The sequence below is a fragment of the Lepisma saccharinum genome, chromosome 11 (assembly GCF_977018435.1).
Source record: "Lepisma saccharinum chromosome 11, izLepSacc3.1, whole genome shotgun sequence".
Taxonomy (NCBI): domain Eukaryota; kingdom Metazoa; phylum Arthropoda; class Insecta; order Zygentoma; family Lepismatidae; genus Lepisma; species Lepisma saccharinum.
This window is the reverse complement of record NC_139239.1, coordinates 33,132,511-33,151,449: the sequence shown is the minus strand read 5'-3', so window position 1 is coordinate 33,151,449 and position 18,939 is coordinate 33,132,511. Positions and strand designations below refer to the sequence as shown.

At 35.3% G+C, this 18,939-nt stretch overlaps 1 protein-coding gene across 1 annotated transcript in view; it reads right to left on the bottom strand.

Annotated features, from left to right (window-relative positions):
• LOC145994702 (uncharacterized) overlaps window positions 1–18,939 on the bottom strand; it is a 136,813-nt gene that overhangs the window by 83,069 nt on the left and 34,805 nt on the right. Inside the window, exon 2 of the mRNA XM_083130873.1 lies at window positions 12,036–12,119. Coding sequence (XP_082986999.1) covers window positions 12,036–12,110 — 75 coding nt within the window. The 5' untranslated portion in view covers window positions 12,111–12,119. The remainder of the gene's footprint in view (window positions 1–12,035; window positions 12,120–18,939) is intronic.

Here is an 18,939-nt window from a genome sequence, read left to right as displayed (position 1 = left end):
GACTCTCATGAAGAATTTAATTACCTCACTCCAGGCCACTTTCTTATTGGTGGTCCACTAACTTCCTTTCCTCAACCAGACTTAAGTGATCTCAAGGAAAATAGACTTTCCAGGTGGCAACGAGTTCAACAGTTTCAACAAAGGATTTGGAGAAACTGGTCCCGAGATTATCTTCATGGTATGCAACAGCGTCAGAAGTGGACAACCACGCAGCCCAACCTGCAACCAGGACTACTTGTGCTTCTGAAAGAAGACAACCTACCCCCATTATCTTGGAAAATGGGCATTATAGAAGAAGTGTTTCCAGGGAAAGACAATTTAGTTCGTGTAGCCGTGGTTCGCACCAAGGATGGAGTGTACCGAAGGGCTCTCAGTAAGATTGTACCTCTTCCAGATGGGAAGATCAATTGAACTTTCATGATTTAGTTTGGATGCTGTGCATTCCAACGGGGGGGAGAATGTTTAAGATTGTAAATAGTATTGCTTTCCGCTCCTCATTTGTTTTTATTTTACTCCCGCTGGGAGCTTCGTGCAAGAACTCGGAATTCTGGGAGCGTGGTATTCGAACGCTGCGGAATGGTGCATGTCGGCTTGCGGCAGCGAGAGAACATTTCAGCTAGCCTATCGGATATGGGCCTTTTTTGTATTTCTTCATTGTGCAAACGTATTTAATTATTATATAATACCAAGTGAATTAAAGGACTTGTATCATATGCGAATTTGTTACTATATCCGTTGTTCCAGCCCTATGGTAAGATATTCAATATGGCGTCATGCCCAGAGATGCTAGTTTTCTTTCATGTTGATACGTGGAAGGTATCTGCAGACAGCAGTGGATCTCAACCTTTTTCAGTCGGGGACCCACCTTGAAGGATATTACACTTCATGGGACCCATAAGATGGGAACAAGCGGAATTACTTTGTAGGGGTGTGCACCTAGTCTATAATCATATATTTGCTCTTTTACAACAACACGGCCTGAATTTAAATTGTTAAAACAATATATCTAAGTAATTTAAGGTAATAGGTTTTTAAGACCCAGTTAACAAAGTTTCGAACCCAACCCACCAAATGTCCCTTCAGGACCCAGGAGTTGGTCGCACCCTATAGATTGAGAAACTATTCTGTAGAACCATGGGTTATGTTGTAGATGAAAGTAAATATTTTACACTACAGTTAATTTCTATCACAACTTACATTCAGTGTTCTGTAGATGAAATAATATTTTGGACAATACGACTTAGAAACTAGTTCAGTGCCATCTGCCATGAGAGAATAGAATAAAATAATAGTTATGAGTGACACAGCTCATTGGGGAAGTTATCAAACAGAATAATTTCTGGAATAAAATTGTAATTGTTTTAATTCTATGAGTCTATTTCTCTGTAAAAACTACTATGATGGTAATAATGCATAGTTATAGGAAAATAGAGTAAGAAAAGGTCACACCTTACACAAGTTAACCTAGAATGCCTATAGAGCAACCACCCCATCTCGAAGTTGTACCTATATGGAGACGCATAGTGGTTCGGATCCCACTTTAAACTGTAGTTCCAGTCCCAATTGGCCTTACTGTGAATAAAGTTGACTTAAAATAATCAATCAATCAATCAATCGAAGTTGTATGAAATTTCACTTTTCTGGTTTGCATGAGAGTAATTTCAACCCATTTCTAAAAACGTGTGAATGTTTGTAAGATATATTATTAACTAATCACTGCATGCTTATTCATTTTAGTATTTGTCAAAAATCCCTAATTTTTAATCTAGAATGGGAGTAGGAGTATGTCATACAAGCGAGTTTTGTTCGAAGTTACTTACTGGAACCACTCTACATATTGACTACAATTTCATCATATGGCATTACATATTTCATAGTTACACAAAAATCTGGACTCGAAATATGAATGTCTTAGAATAAAAAACAAAGCAGTCATTGAGTATGTAGGATCAAGCTAGATAAGCACACTCCCAGCCACCCACTCCTAAACACACACACAATGGAATTAAAAATACACCACTGAAAGATCTTATCCTGCACAGATATGTATTTTATATATTCATATACTTAATACAGTACTGAAGATGATACAATCCATGCATTCAGAATAAATATTGCACATGATTTTTTTAAAGCTAATTAAAAAACAAAAGAAATGTGCAAATTTCCAGCTGATGACAAAGAAACCAACAGTATTTTTTGCAATTTAGAGATATTTCACAACAAAGTGACATGTGACATATGCCACTTGGAAATGAACCAATGAACAGCAACATTTCACTCAAAAAAAAAAAAAAAAAAATGGCCGCCGGTCATAGTAGTGCGTGAAGAAGAGCTCCTGGAAAAAATCGTTAACTAAAAGGTAAAAGGCTGTAAAGAAGCTGTTCGTAATTGCCCAGACATTGCGAAAGCTACAAGACAACTGTATTTGATCGGAAAATAGGTAAAGTAAGTGAAAAGTCACAAAATGCCGGTTTGTTGTGAGTGCGACAGAATTAAACGAGAGATAGAAAGATTGTATCTCGAGCTCTCATCCAAGAATGAAATCATTAAGGTTCTTGAAGCGGACAAACTAGAACTATTGAACGAGAAAAGAGGACTAAATGTTGTGAAAAACTCAAACATGTGGTCGGAGGTTGTAAATCGCAACGTAAATAAGAAATCTGTGATAAATTCAAGTTCCAACACAAATGGACAAAATCAAAATGCACGATACAAATTTATACACCATAATCGATTCGAGGTGCTAAACAGTGAAGAAGTTAGCCCCATGGCAACAAGGCTTGACTGCTCAACTGGGAGAAATGCGGGAAATTGTGCGAATAGTGACAGTAAAAAGAGGGTTATTAATAAGACAAAAAATCGCCCATACATGAAGAACCAAGACGATAACGCTGTAAAAAACAAAGGGCGCAAAGGGAAGATTTTGATCTTGGGGGATAGCCATAGTCGTGGCATTGCGACGAGAGTAACAGAGAGACATGCGGACTATGACGTAACTGGATTTACCAAACCCGGGGCACCATTAAGTGAGGTAGTTAATTCAGTGGCTTTCAAGTGCAAGGACTATGGAAGCGACGACTTCGTCATCGTAATGGGTGGATCTAATGATGTAGCAAGGAACGATACAAAATCAGCAATTATAGCCCTCAAAACTTGCCTTGAAACAGTAAAAAACACAAACGTTATTGTTAGTACCATCCCACTACGATACGACCTAATGCAATCATCATGTGTAAATGTGGAAGTAAACAAGGCAAACTCCAAATTCTCCAAAGTTTGCAAAGTTTTCCCAAAAGTGCAAATGTTAAGTGCAAATGGAATCGGAAGAGATGGTCATACCACCCACGGCCAACACTTAAACAGAAGAGGGAAAGATTTGCTGTGTGACGAACTCTCCCTATTGGTAAACAGTACACCTCCCCCCCAAAACGGAAAAAATGCCATAGTTCTTCCGGCTCCAAATCCTACTGAGAAGACTGAGAATTTACCCTTGGCACAACCCTTACTTCAAGATATCACAGAAGTAAATCAGGAAATAGTAAATAGTGGTAACCACATCAAGCAAAATGCTAAAAACAATCAAGATGATAGTGAATCAAAGGAAAGTTTGACTAGTGAAAGTGCAAGTAGAAGTATTGAAGATACCCGTCGGAAATCTACAAGGGAAAGGAAAGTCCCGTTAATGCATGACAGTAATTTTTTATGGGGAATGTAATTGGATCAGTGGGCTATATGGATACTATGGTAAGTTATAGGAAGTCAGAAACCTTAAATAATTCTCACCAAAACCTTCAAGTTGTAAATTCAAATGTAGATAAGAAAATAATGTGTACGAGGAATCTTAAGAGAAACTGTAATTCGGCAAGAAATGGTAGAGGATCAATATCTCTGAATATATTCCATCAAAACATCCAAGGACTAAACACCGAAAAGAAACTAATGGTAGAAACACTCCTAGCTGATAAGTTAGCAGATAAAAACATCATCTGTTTCACTGAGCATTGGCTGAAACATGATGAAATATGTTGTGTAAATTTTCCAAACTTCATTTTAACTTCAAACTTTTCAAGAAGTAAATTCAGGAGAGGTGGTGCATGCATATATAGTAAAATTGATATCGCAGTAGAGGAATGCAAAAAGTTTGCTCACCTCAACATTGAAAAACATTTTGAATCATGCATTATAGAATTACCAGAACTAAAATATATAATCATATGTGTATACAGAACGCCAGATAGTGATTTGAATATATTTGTCAGTAACATGGAAGTTATTCTAAATCACTTTCAGCAGTCCAACAAAAAGGTAGCAGTGATAGGTGATCTAAATGTTGATTTTCTAAAAAAGAATGTAAATCATGAATTAAACATGCTTCTTAACATTTTCAACCTAGAAGCAATGGTTAAAGTACCTACCAGAGTAACAAAAAATACAAAAAGTGCTCTGGACCAAATTCTATTGAACACACTAGTCGACCAATGCACAGTAGAGGTTTTTGACACTGGATTTTCAGATCACTTTGCACAGTCTTTCTCACTTTCAACACCATTTTCACAAAGCAATAACAATGTTAAACAAATAAACGATTATACCACCAAAAGAGTTTTTAATGATGAAAATACAACTTACTTCAATCACTTACTCAGCAATGAAGATTGGAAACACATATATGAGTGTAGCACAGTAAATGATGCTTTCGACAAATTTCATTGCATATTTTCTTACTATTTTGATGTAGCCTTCCCAAAGAAGGAAGTTAAAGGGGTAACACAGAAAGAGAAACCTTGGATCACAAAAGGAATAAAGATAGCTAGTGATAGAATGAGATTCCTAAACAAGGCTAGGAAAAGCACAGCTGTAACAATTGATTTTGAAGAATACTTCAAGAAATACAAGTCAACATATAAACGTGTGTTACAAGCTGCAAAGAAAGGGCATAATGGGAAACTAATTTCAGACTCTTCAAATAAATCCAAAGCAATGTGGAGCATAATAAAAAAAGAACTGCAGGGAAATTGCAAAAAACTAGAAAACATCACACTTTATCAAAATGACACAAATGTAAGTGATCCTTTGGTAGTGGCAAACTTTTTTAATAAATACCTAATCAATATAAAGAAGGATAAAGTCAAAACCAATCAAAACTCTGGTAAGGTTAAAATGAATACACATAGTGCATCAATGTTTCTACGCCCAGTCTCTGTTGAGGAACTGACAGACATCATCTTAAAAATGAAGAGCAAATGGTCAACTGGCTTGGATGAAATTCCATCCTCAATTATAAAGAAATGTCACACCCATATCCTACACCCACTATGTTATCTAGTGAACCTATCCTTTGTTACTGGTGTGTTCCCAGATAAACTAAAACAAGCAAAAATCAAACCTGTGTATAAAAAAGGGGATAAGCGTAGTGTAGATAATTACAGACCCATAGCTCTGCTTTCACCCTTCTCAAAAATCATGGAAATTGCAATGAATATACAAATTACAACTTTCTTAAATAAAAACAACATAATATCTAAATCACAACATGGTTTCCGTAAAGGTAAATCAACAACTACAGCAATATTTGAATACGTCGAACATGTCAGACAACTCCTGGACAATAGGGAACAGTGTGTAGGTCTCTTTCTTGATTTATCAAAAGCTTTCGACACAGTATCGCATGACCAACTTCTGAAAAAATTAAATCACTATGGAATAAGGGGTATAGTAAACACCTGGTTTAGATCTTACCTGCAAAATCGCAGTCAAGCTGTAGAGATCTTACATGTAGAAGGGACAAATACCAATGCATCTTCCCATATCTCTAGGCTAGAAGAAGTGACATGTGGTGTTCCGCAAGGCTCTATTCTAGGGCCAGTACTATTTACCATATACATAAATGACCTGCCTTCAAACTTACCCTCAGTTAAAACTACCTTATATGCAGATGACACGAGCATTGTGATAACTGGCAAAAATGAACAAATTCTAAATTCAAATATAAAAAACACCTCAAACGAACTCTGCAAATGGTTTCCCACAAATAAGTTGACGATAAATAAAAACAAAACTTTAGCAATAAAATTCCATCATTCAAGAAATAAGAACAATGAAGAACCAGTAATAAAAATAGAAAATGAACACGTCAAATATACAAATTCCATAAAATTCCTGGGTATTTGGATACAGGAAAATCTCAACTGGGACATACATATAGAGCACCTAGCAGGGAAATTAAGCAAAACCATATATGGTATACGAACCTTAAGAACCATAATAAATAGGGAGACAATAAGAATAACATATTTCAGTCTTTTCCAGTCACAACTAACATATGGAATTGTATTTTGGGGGAATGCTAGAAACAGTGCAAAAATTTTTATTTTGCAGAAGAGAGTAGTACGAATTATGGCAGGAAAGAGAATAAATGAACCATGTAGGAAAATTTTCAGGGATCTTGGCATTCTACCATTACCTTGCCTATATATATTACATTTACTGTGCTATGTAAAACAAGATATGTCTAGTTTCTCCAAACGTATCAAGGAAGTACACCAATACAACACAAGAAAAAATCACAATCTGGTTATACAAACTCATAATACCACTCTCCTTGAAAAAGGTCCTAAATTCGTAGGTATCCACCTGTATAATAAATTACCTGATCACATGAAAACAATGGAATCAACTACCCAATTTAAGAGGGAATTAACAAAATTCTTATTACGACATTGTTTTTATTCAATAAATGAATTTCTAAATTTGTAAATATTAAATTACATAAATTGTCAACAAAGAGGGTTCGGTTGTACAGAAAATGAAATTATACTATTTATATTATCATGTATGAAGTATTCACTATATGCTATTATTGTGCCTAAATGATCATTAATCGGTTCTGTATATATATATTGCATTCTTCCATGTTGTATAAGTCACATAGTTACTTTTACATCTTATTTATACACTAAAAAAAAAAATCTTTGCTTATTATTGTGCTGGCCTTAAATATTGTATGTAATTTCACTCCAATAGTGTATTCTTCCTCTATTTAGATTTCCTTCATGCAGAAGTTTTTCAAATCATTGCTATAACTCTTGTCTATAATTGTATTAATATTTTATTAGTGTATTTGGTTTTCCTTCATGTAGTAGTTCTTAAAATCATTACTGTAATCCTTGTCTAAAATTGTATTAATATTTTATTACTGTATGAATTGTTATATGACGATTTCCATACCTATGGACATAGGTCAACGGAAATAAAGAATATGAATATGAATATGAACATATTGACAAAATCCCTGCTACTTCTAAATAATGTCACACATGTTTCTACTTTCTAGTCAGTCTAAAAGAAAGTGAACATAAAGAGTTAATAAATATTCATTCTTTCAAGCTTCACACTATCAGGTCGATCATTGCTGCATGTTTCTCATATCATCCCTTCCATCAAGAAGTAAATTTAACTTGGCCTCGTATTGAACATAGGTGTCTCACTCATGATGATTTGCTGCAAGGGCTAGACCATCCAATGTGTCATGTCTAAATGTTAAGTGATTGGCTTATTCCTACCTAATGTGTAGATTATACTTTCCTCAAATGTTTGATCTTACCAATTATTGACCAGGTTGGGAGATAATGAAAGCACTTTAAGAAATGTCATTACCTTTTTGAGAAGAGCTGGCTCTTATACTGTCTCTGAGGAAGTTCGTAGTTTTGTGTATATCCTTTGCAAGTCTTTATAACATTTCACTTTCAACCTTTCTCAAGGGGCTCTTCACACCCATTTTTGAACTCAGGTATGGGTTCGATACCCGGTGGAGACCCAAAGTGTTTCGGATCCCACTTTAAACGGTAGTTTCAACCAAATTAGCCTTTCTGTGCATAAGGTAGACCTAAAAGAACAGTTCAAACTCAAGTAAGGATATTAGATAAGAGGATTCTTCCTCACATACATTGAATGGCCCAATATGGTCATTATGCCTACAAGTCCCAAAATTTATTTCAAGCATCTTACTTCCAATTACACATATGAATTATATTGTTAGCATTAAACATATGGAATATAACGTAAAAGACTATAAGAAATCCTTAAAACCCTACATCAAATAATTTCCACTGTATTGAATATTATCATAATATTGTTAATGAAATTCCATTAGACAAACCATTGTGTCATACTGATAGGTTTCTTGGTCGGACACTCACTATGGTGACATGTTATACTTCACCAAGAATGAATTTACATGTTGAAATACTCCAGAAGAAGAGAACAGTTTCAGAGTAAGTACATTACTCTTAATGATTTAATACTCATACTGTGGAAATGTAAAACATTATATTCTATTGCTAATAACAAATGTAAGGGAAAATAAACAAACACGTTGTTATTCAGGTATATATATATTTATTGAATCACTAGTAATTAATATATTTTGCATAAGGTATGATAATCTCTTTGAGGTCCTACAGACTTTCACTGGAATAAAAGTTACTGAAATTATTAAAGCATCATTAACACACTCAACAAACATTTCCATAGTAGGTTCACATATGTACAGTCTCAAACAGAAAAATATGTGCATTTTATTTCCTTTAATCAAACTTTTCAAATATTTTACAGGACTGTTTAGCTGAAAATCATATCTTTTTCATCCATCCTGCTTGGAATATTTAGTGAAACATTAAATACATTTGTTTCTAACATCCTCAAGCAATGTATCGTGTTGTTAGGTGTTATGTACTTTAAGCAAAATTTATCTCTAAAGCATATATTTTTTTAATGCAGAAAAGGGAAAATACAATTTCTTATGCATGAGCCACATAACTGATGACAATGTTATTCCATAAGAAATGCAATATACTTACTTGGTTCTACATCTGGGTATGCATCATGCACTAACTTATTTCTATTAGAATTCATAAACATTTTCTCTGAAAAATTGTCTCCACAAACTCTGTAACTTTTGTATGTTTTGTGCCTCAAGTCCTTTCGCCATATTTTCTCCAACTATATCTCAGCTCTACGAGAAAAATAAAAGACGAAAAATTATTTTAGAAACATATAACTATGCAAGACAAAGCATTCTGCATTTTATGTCACTCAAAAAAGATAAATTCCAAGATGCAAGAGTTGTTAGTGAGCTAAGGTCAAAGTGTGTCAACACAAAGAAAAGTTACTGAAAATGAATATGCATTAGATCACTGTCTGTATCTGTTGAATAAAGTAGTGTCAAATGTATAAGGGTCCATTCTATGATAGCTCCTTCAACAATTTCGCAAAATCTTATGAGCTTGTCACCATTCAATTGATTTATTTTTACTCAATTTTCACATTATTTCTCATCGTAACTACTTCTTATGGCACCATACAGTGTGTGGTAATGCTAATAAAAAAATATTATAGATATTGCACTAAACTTCCTAACATATGAAGCAAAGTTTTACCACATTATCTTTTAGAAAGAGTCCCTGAAGCTTACTGCCTAACCTACAACTGGCTAACAATGCAATTGTTGTCATTAAATGGATCATGGAATCTATTCCCGGGAGTGATTTCAAGAAAAATGTTATGACACAACATATTTCTGAAGAAGATACCAGGACAGGAAATATGTCAACAAATCAAAATCACCCATACCATCTAGTAGATCAAAGCCCATGACCAACAACAAGAGCTATTACAGCAATAATATTAACTACAGGTATAATTAGATGATTCAATCAACAAAATATATTATTATTAATAATAGGAGTAACATCCATAATTCTGTAGGGTTGGATTAAAGCACATAGATTAAAATGCGATTTGAAACACAAAATCTTCCTCCCGTGGCACCAGTGAGAAAGGATTTTTCTTTACAGTAACACATGTGTAAATGTTCGTAAAATATTTTGCATATATTGCACATGTAGGTTAGTTACACTCATTTCGTTTCCAAAACTAGTGATTACTTATGATTTGGTTCAATGTATGCTTTCGTAGTTAGGTTAGGCAGGCCAGGTTTGGTTCTCTTAGCATTATAAATAAATTACCTAAATTCATTTTACTAAGGTACCGATTTACTTCTACATTAATTCCCACTAGTCTACGATACTTACAGTCCCTTGTCAATGGAAAATACATTGTCCTTGGGAAGCGTGCAAGCTTGCGTAAGGTAATTTTTAAGTTGTTTTTTCAACATAAATATTTTTTTTAAAAAAATCCAAAGAGTGCTAATTACTTTAAGAAAGGTTCAAATTTCGTGTGACAATGATTGCTAAAATTCTACGATAATTAGTCTTCCTGCTAAGAGAATTTTTAAAAAAAGCATAGAACGATAGGAACCGTTACCTTAGGTTTCATTGCTTTAATATTTACACGCTTTTTTTCATCTCCTGTACTTGTTGACAAAGTTTTAAATGCTAGAAGAAATAAACTTCATGCAGAAGCGAATAGGAGCGCGATAACTTGCAACTTTCTGCATTATAACATGCACAAATGAGCTTTTCCGAACTTCAAACAAACTTCAAGTCATTCCTACTATTCTCGTTGGCTTCCTATCCCCCTGTGTAACTTATAAATAACATTAAGTTACAAAATCGAACCTTTAATCTTTCAGACGTTTTTTTTTTAACACATGTCCTTTTACTTAAATGAAGCAAAATACAGAATACGAAGACATGCTAGGAATTATTCTCCGTGGAAACTAACTTTATGGAAATTATTTTTACATAAGAGCGAACAGAATTCATAAATAACTAACCTTTCAGGATATGACAGAACACGAACACAGCTCTGGATTCCTCTTCTGACAGTTTTTACAATAAAAATCTGCACAATAAGCCATTGTTTTTATTTTTTGTTCTTCTACATCCTTATTAAAATAGTTCGTGTACGTCCATGACAGATCATATGGAACGATGTTACGTCTGTTACGTCATGTAGAACTAGTGACTTTAAAAATACGATTTTTCTTATACATGTTTAAGAAGGGAAAGGCATTTAATAAAATACAAAATCACGTACAAGTGATCATCATTGATTAATAGATATATAAAATAAATTTTTAATGAGAAAATTAGGATTTAGCATCGATGGTGGTGCCGACTGGTAGCTGGTTAATTCATGCACGAACAAATGAATTCCGAAATTAACCTTATTCGGATTTTTGCACCAGTGCGGGAGGCCTGATACAGCCTTGTTACAGAATTCATTACATAAGGTAAAACAACTGCCAATTTGTAGTATGGGATATGCTGCTGTAAATAACGTCTCACTTTAAACCGAATGCTCTTTCTTTTGTACTTATTGCTTCACCTTTATGGTTAACTCTTTGCACCAGTAATAATTTCCCATAAATTTGGCTTCTTTCTTGCACGCGAATTGAATATATTTTACTTGCATTTTTTTTAGACAAAATGATATAACATGGTAATGCATATTTCAAATGTTTGATATAGATAGGAGTGTATTTGAAATTTGTTTGTAGATTTTATGTAAATTGTATCTTATGTAAATAAAATATATAATGGGCATAAATAGCCATATGGAATGCTGTAAGTCCATTAAATATATTGATGATTATGATCAAAACAAGACAAAGAAAGTCCGTAAATTTATTATGGTTGGAAACTTTGACAATCATCCTAATAAGGATTTTTGTTCCGCCAAATATAGTGCACTTCGTAAAATAACTTTGTGACATGGCAAGGCAAGATAAATGTGAACATTTTGTAGGAATATGCATTGTAACTTTCAATGAGCTTAGAGATTTGTGTACATAATGATATTTTATAACATTGGTTATTTTCTAAAAATAATCATGTGAACAGCAAGGAAGTAGTGCCACTTTCAACATGGCGAGTTCTATGCATGCGGGAAGGTCTCTGTGTTCAGTGATACATCGAATCTGTGACATTGTTTGTTTACAGAAGGGCTCAGGGTTGGTGATTTACACTTAGATTTATTCTACAATCACTACATTTGTACTAATATGAATACAAAATTCATGTTTTTTAAAACACCACAAAGCACAGGAAATCACATTATGAAATACTTACAGCTTCAATCCATCCCAAAACTACTCCCCCTGTCTTCAAATTGCAGCAGCAACAGCACTGGTTCAAGCAAGTCATTTTCAGTGTCTGAAATAAAACAGAAAATCATGGATAAGTGATGAGTTTGCTTAAGATAAAACTACATAAGTTTAATGTTACTAGCAACATATCTATAAGGAAACAATATTTATCTGATAAATTGACCATAATACATCACATTGAGAATTGCCCCACTTCATCCTACTCCTCCACCAACATATATTCATACAGTAATATGCAGGACTTTGATGACCATTTTCACCAATTGTCTTTCTTTTTCTTTTTTCAATAATACATGAAAAATAATAATAATGACTTATTGTTTTTCTCCTAATTGTGCGTGTACAAAAAAAAGTAATGTATTATATAAAACTCATTTCCTTATGTGTGCATATTGAACTTTTTGTTATGAAATTCAATTAAACTGAAGTTTACCAGAGAACATATTTTGAATATGATAATGAAAATTTTCATACACGCTTGTTTTTCTGTGTTTGTGGTTCCTATCAGGATTCTTGAACCCAAAATTCACTATCTATATTGGGACCTGTGCATCGTACGGCTGCATGGAGGGGGGGGGGGGGTTAGAGTGGAACAGGCTTCCTTATGGCCCAATGAAGGGGAAGATGCACAGAGGCTTTTAGCCAAAGGTTCTTTTGTTTGTGGTCACTCTATACATCTTGAATTTGGGATTCACTACCCAGATCTGGGATCTCAACAACAATGTAAATTAACAAAAAATAATTAGATGTATAATTGGCCAAATGCAAAAGATACATTATAATGTAATTAACACATTCATAGGTTACAAGTAAATTTTTGATATGCCAATAGCGAAATAAAATATATCGCATTAAACCTTCACAGTTTCAATGGGAACAACCAACAGGATATTTAAGAAGTCACGTGTATTTTTTGCTATTGACTTAATTTCTACAGAGGACAGAGAATAACGACTATAAATACTTTCAGGGACTGATTTGATTGATTGATTTGGAGTTTTAAGTCCACTTTATGCACAGTAAGGTTAATCGGGATTGGACCTACAGTTTAAAGTGGGATCCGAACCACTATGTGCCTCAACCAGGTATCGAACCCGGGGGAATCCTTGATTACAAGGCGACGACGCTACCACTGCACCATCGGGGAGGCCCCTTTTAGGGACTGATGATTTTGCATTTGAGTGAAGTAGGTTAACGTGTTTCCATATACCGTGCTGTACAGTTTTCAAATCTCTCTCCCGACTATATTTTCTGGTGTAACGGAACTAAACTCTAATCCCCCCCCCCCCGTTTTACAGTATGTTTGGCAACATTCTGCTATCTGACCAACGAACACCAGACCTTAGCCACCAACTTTCCTGGACTGTAAGGTGTCAAAGGAGCCACTGTGATGGCGGAGGACTTCATATTTGCAGTCGTAGCAAAACGTAAGCACATTCAGCTGAAAGACGAGCTCTGCACCCTGTGAGAAATAAAGAGTGTATACTTCCGCAGATAAGACACGATTAAGTGAATCAGCGATATCCGAGAGGCTCTGCTAGACCATTGGTTGACGCAGGGGCAGCTTTTTTGGAATTTTCCCTCCTTTCGAAAAACCGCTATGATATTCCAAAATCCGAAAAATTACATCTCCTTAGAATACCTTCTAGAGCATTCACATAAATCTTCATGTGGTTTTCTTTGCTACGGTCTAAATATTATCAATAGTTTACGTAATCACAAAACTATTGACAATATCTACGTGACAGCGAAAGCAAACCACATGAAGATTTATGTGAATGCTCTACATCTAAAGTCGTTTTCACGTTCAGAAGACACAATGGGCTCTTATGGACAATGCTTTTCTTATGGGAAAATACGAGCGCGCTGTTAAATTTCTAGATTTACAAATTTAGCTTACGTAAAATCGGTACCTGCACTTTTGCAGGAAATTTTGTAGAGAATTCGATGGTGAACACAAAAAACTGGTAACTTGCTTACATATTTTTAGATAAATTAAAAACTCAAATTTTCTGTGAAAAATTTTTTGCATTGTTTCCATTCCTAACGTTGAAACATGCTGTAAAATTGAAGCATTCATTATGAAAAAAAATTGACAGTTTTTTAATTGTCATAGCTGATGGTGGTGCTCATAATTTATCAATACTTTAAAGCATATTCGCTTAAAAAAATATTCAAATAAAGTATGTGGAGATTTTTTATATTCGTGCAGTAGAAAATGTCGTCGCTGGCCATTTTTTGTTCTGTAAATCCAAGTAAAAACTTCCAGCGACAAAGTTGTGGAGAAAATAATGAAATTATTTTTTATAACCACTCAAAGGTTCCCAGAAATATTACTTCAATGCATTTGGAGTTTCTTTTTAACCCGAACAGCGCGCGAAGTAAGGAGACTTGTCTAGACATCTTGAGTTGACTCACCGCAGCATTCCGGCTAATCACCACCAAGTTTTGAAGTTATTTTATTTCCATTCAGTAAAATATTAACTTCATGCAGTTTGTTATAATAGAATTGCAATTACTTAAATTTAATAATTGACAATTATTTTCAATGCTGCTGTTCTGAGCAACATTAGTGCTGTCACAAATACACGTTGTTTTTGTTTACATTACTGTCGACATTAATACTGAAATGAATATCACCTTTCAGTTTCCAACGTACACAAATTCATAGACACCATATTAACCCTTGAAAGGCTTTCCAACACGTGACAAAATATGGGGCTTCAAGATATAAATATGACATGCCTTGCTTGGGTCATTGACGTCTTATCAGTTCAAGTGGGCCATAACTCATTAGTTTGTTTGGGTTGCAACTTGAATCTAACCCATGTGCCAGGTTCCCCTTTCTTGAGTGAGAGATCTGCTTTGGTCTGTTTCGACTTTTTCCTCTCTCGAAAAAGTGTTTTCAGTTGTGTGAGCGCTCGGTGATTTTTACTTTTTTAAGTGATTTCTGAAGTGTCATTGTTATAGACAACGTGTCTTTATTTCGTGCATTACACTCGCGCGTGTAGTGATCGCAATGGATCGTAGGAAAAAGTGGGGGTAAGATACGTAATTAAAAGTGGCGAGAGAACAGCAGCAGTCTTACGTGTGTTCGCCTACTTGAAGGAAAAGAACCCCGGACGTAGCCAATCGTTTATTGTTAGTGAACTTTGCAAAGCGACTGGTGTCAGTAAAAGCACCTTCTTTACATTAAGAAAGGAAAGTGGCAAAGGACCAGTCAGTGCACCGCGAAAAAGACAAGGTGGGCTTCAATATAAAACCAGCAGGGAAGTGAAGTATATAATGACTTCGTACGTAGTGCTATACGGCGGAAATTTCACACATTTCTGTTTCAAAATGCTCCCTCTACAATTAGGGCCGTAATGAAGGAAGTTAACGATGACAATGATTTGCCCAATTTCACTTATTCAACGTTTTACAGTTTGGTAAAAGAAATTGGGTTCGAATTCGAAAAGCGAGGAAATAAAGCACTAATGATTGAAAGAAACTATATTATATTGTGGCGACATTCATATTTACGGAAAATGAGAATTTAGGAACCTAATGGAGAAAATGACATGCTAATGAACTGTAACGTTCACAGTATAATATTAATAATTACATATAATTATCATTATATATACAAAATATGTAACACCTTCATTGTGAAGGAAGCTCATTATTTCCCGGCGACATGAGCTAGCGCTGTATTGGCAACCCACTGCGGTTTCTCCATAAGCGCCGTTGTGTCTTCTGAACGTGAAAACTACTTTTATAAGGTATTTTAAGCAGATGTAATTTTTCGGATTTTGGAATATCATAGCAGTTTTTCGAAAAGAAAAAGAAAAAAAAAAGCTTCCCTCGCTTCAGGCAAAGGTCCAACCGAGCCTTGAGAGCCCTGTCTCATCTTGAAAAAAGCCAGTAGTTTTCGTCCTGATTTCTAAACTTTCTCGTGCAAAGCTCTCCCGCGTCTATAGTTGGCAACTCTGGAAGCTCGATTCGATTGTAATAAGCTGGATGAAATATTCTACACACTGTCTCTGGAATCTGTGGAGCAAGGCCGCGGATAGAGAAGGATAGGAGAAGGGGAGAAAGCGAGTAGGTGGAGCAAAGCAGTGTGCGCTGCTGCAAACTTAGATAAGCATAAATGGTGATAAGATGAAATAGATGAAGGGACAATCACAAACACATATGGACAGCACACATCTGAACTCCCATCATAGAGGTTTATACTGGCCATGGGTCCAGACGCCAGAGCCTCGTTTGTCTGCAAAATGCAGTCCAGGGTGTGGTGTACTACGTGGAAATGACATCTGGGTGTCTTGAGAATGGGAGGAAGATTGAACATGAATAATTACAGACCGCCGCTGTACATAATACAATGCATTTAGAATATAATACAATGCAAGTGAACAAAAATATGAAAATTATATTACTGGAATAATTGTAAGACGGGAAGAAATGAAGTCACGGGAGGAACAGAACAATCTATGGTACACACAACGGCAAAAGTAATAGTAGGCGAATTATCTGTCTCTCTTTTACATAAGGTGATGAGCAAGAATTAAAATAAAAGCGCCAATAAGCAGAGTACTACTTTGCATCAACAGAATTCCATTACTTAGCAATGGACAATTTGACTACTATTTGCCGTCGGTTGTACCATATTCCTATTGCTCATTTGTTCTCAAGAACACACTACGTATTTCAAACAAATTGTAGAGTACAGTCATTGGCACTTAAGTTGTATCGATTGCATTGGAAGTTGTTAATGGGATTATTACAACCCAGAAGGGTCATTTATCTACGTGGTGCTCCAACACCTACGTTTCATTCAAGTTCTTAAGTTTTGAAAATGTCAAATACGCAGAAGTTGGAAAAATACGTACATCATTGCTTAGAACATTTTGAACGTCATGTATATTTGTCTTCTATGCGTCAGGTCTGTGCATAAAATATGAGTCATGGCTAAGACTCAACATGAAGCTCTGCACAATAGTATTAATGTGTATGAAAAATACACAAATATCAGCAGTTGTGGCGTTATTGAGGTAAGTATTCTGACAAAATCACCAGATGGATGGGTCAAAGAGGTGTTATCCTCTTTATCGCTATAGTATCCAAGAGACAGGCTATGAATGATAAGAACATTTATTTAACGAAGAGATAAGGTGCTTTCCAAAAATCACTTTCCTTTGGTAGTATTTGCACAAGTTTTTGTTACTTTCCTCTATCGTAACAGACGTACTGTCTGTCATGCATTGATGACCGAGGAGGAAAAAAAACAACAACATGCATACACTGGCGCAGGAACGTTTTTCATTTGGGGGTAGAAAATTCAGCCTCCCACCCACCCACACACACATATATATTATATAATATATATACTACGCAGGTACGTATACCTAGGTATAATGTGAAGGCATGAGAAGTATTAAATTTTAGAACGGCACAGACGCGAATTTCCTGTTTTTAATACAAAATTTGCATAAATAATTTTTATTTCTTTGCTTTTCTTATAATTTAGGGTTACTTAAAAACATATTTTAAGAGCAGATAACAATTCCGAAACATACAAAGCTCTGGACCTTTTCTGCGCTAATTTTGAATTTGACGGAACGGAAAATCAGAAGTTCGAAATGTGAAAATTGGAACAAAGATACATCTATTCATTTTAATGCAGTGTGAGATTAAAGAGTGTGAGTGAGATCCCCCCTTCCTATCTTGAGTTATCCCAACCAGGAATAATCATCTCCCACCCACTGGACATAGAAACCAAACTATTGCACATATCATACTTATATAGTTCCACTCCAGTTCAGTTCATTATAATTTTAAAGTCCCATAGCTACATATAAATATATCTTTAAACAATTTATGGCAGACGTGTACCACATCAAGTGCCTTTTAGAAGCCATACATTCGGTATTTTCTCAAGACATCTGTAGGGCGGTGTATTAAAATAATAATAATAATAATAATACTGGGTTGAGATGGATCAACTCGAAAGAAGTATGCCTTTGGAACATTTGTAAAATATTTTTGTAACATAATTAGCAGTACCTAATGACACTTCAAGCACTGAAAGTACTACCATTACAAATACAAAACCAAGTCCTTCAGATCTCAGAGCAAGCAAAGAGAACCATACGCTCGAACGGGGACAAATATGAAGAGCCGGTCAAGGTTTCTTTTCGTATGTAGTGGTATTAAATGCAGATACATGCGTGCACTGGCGTACGCAGAGAGAGCTGAAGGAGCTACAGTTAACTCCGAAATTTTGAGAAAATGAACATTTTCAAACAAAAGCAGTGACGAACTCTGAAAAACCAGCGTAAATGCAAACTTGCCTTAAACTGACTCCCAACTGCAATTTTTGAGAGTGGAAAGTTTTTAATTTAGAAAATATCTTATTGTGTATGCCGCCTTCCGAGAAAGCAGCTATGCACTATCCACCTTTACAATTCCAGAGCCTCCCGAAAAAAATCCTGCGTACGCCAGTGCATGCGCGTGTTTTAGGGTGACATACTCGTATTAATTTCTCGTTCATGTGAAAAAGTGAACTTTAAATTAAGCAAAAGCATATGCGTATCACAGTTAATGACTTTCGCAACTACAAAGAAAATCCAAAACACATTCCCATTTTGGTGGCCTCCGTGGCGTAGTAGTTAGCATGGCGCGCTACGACGCCAGAGGTCCGGGTTGGAATCCCAGCCTGGGCATAGATGTTATTGTGAGTGTCCCTTCATCAATTTTATCATATCACTCATCATCATCTTCGCGATTAGCCAAAAGTGGCAGAAATGCGACGTAAAATAAACCAAAACAATCAATCAAACATTCCCATTTCACTCAAACACCTTCTGAATCCAATCCAAAATTTA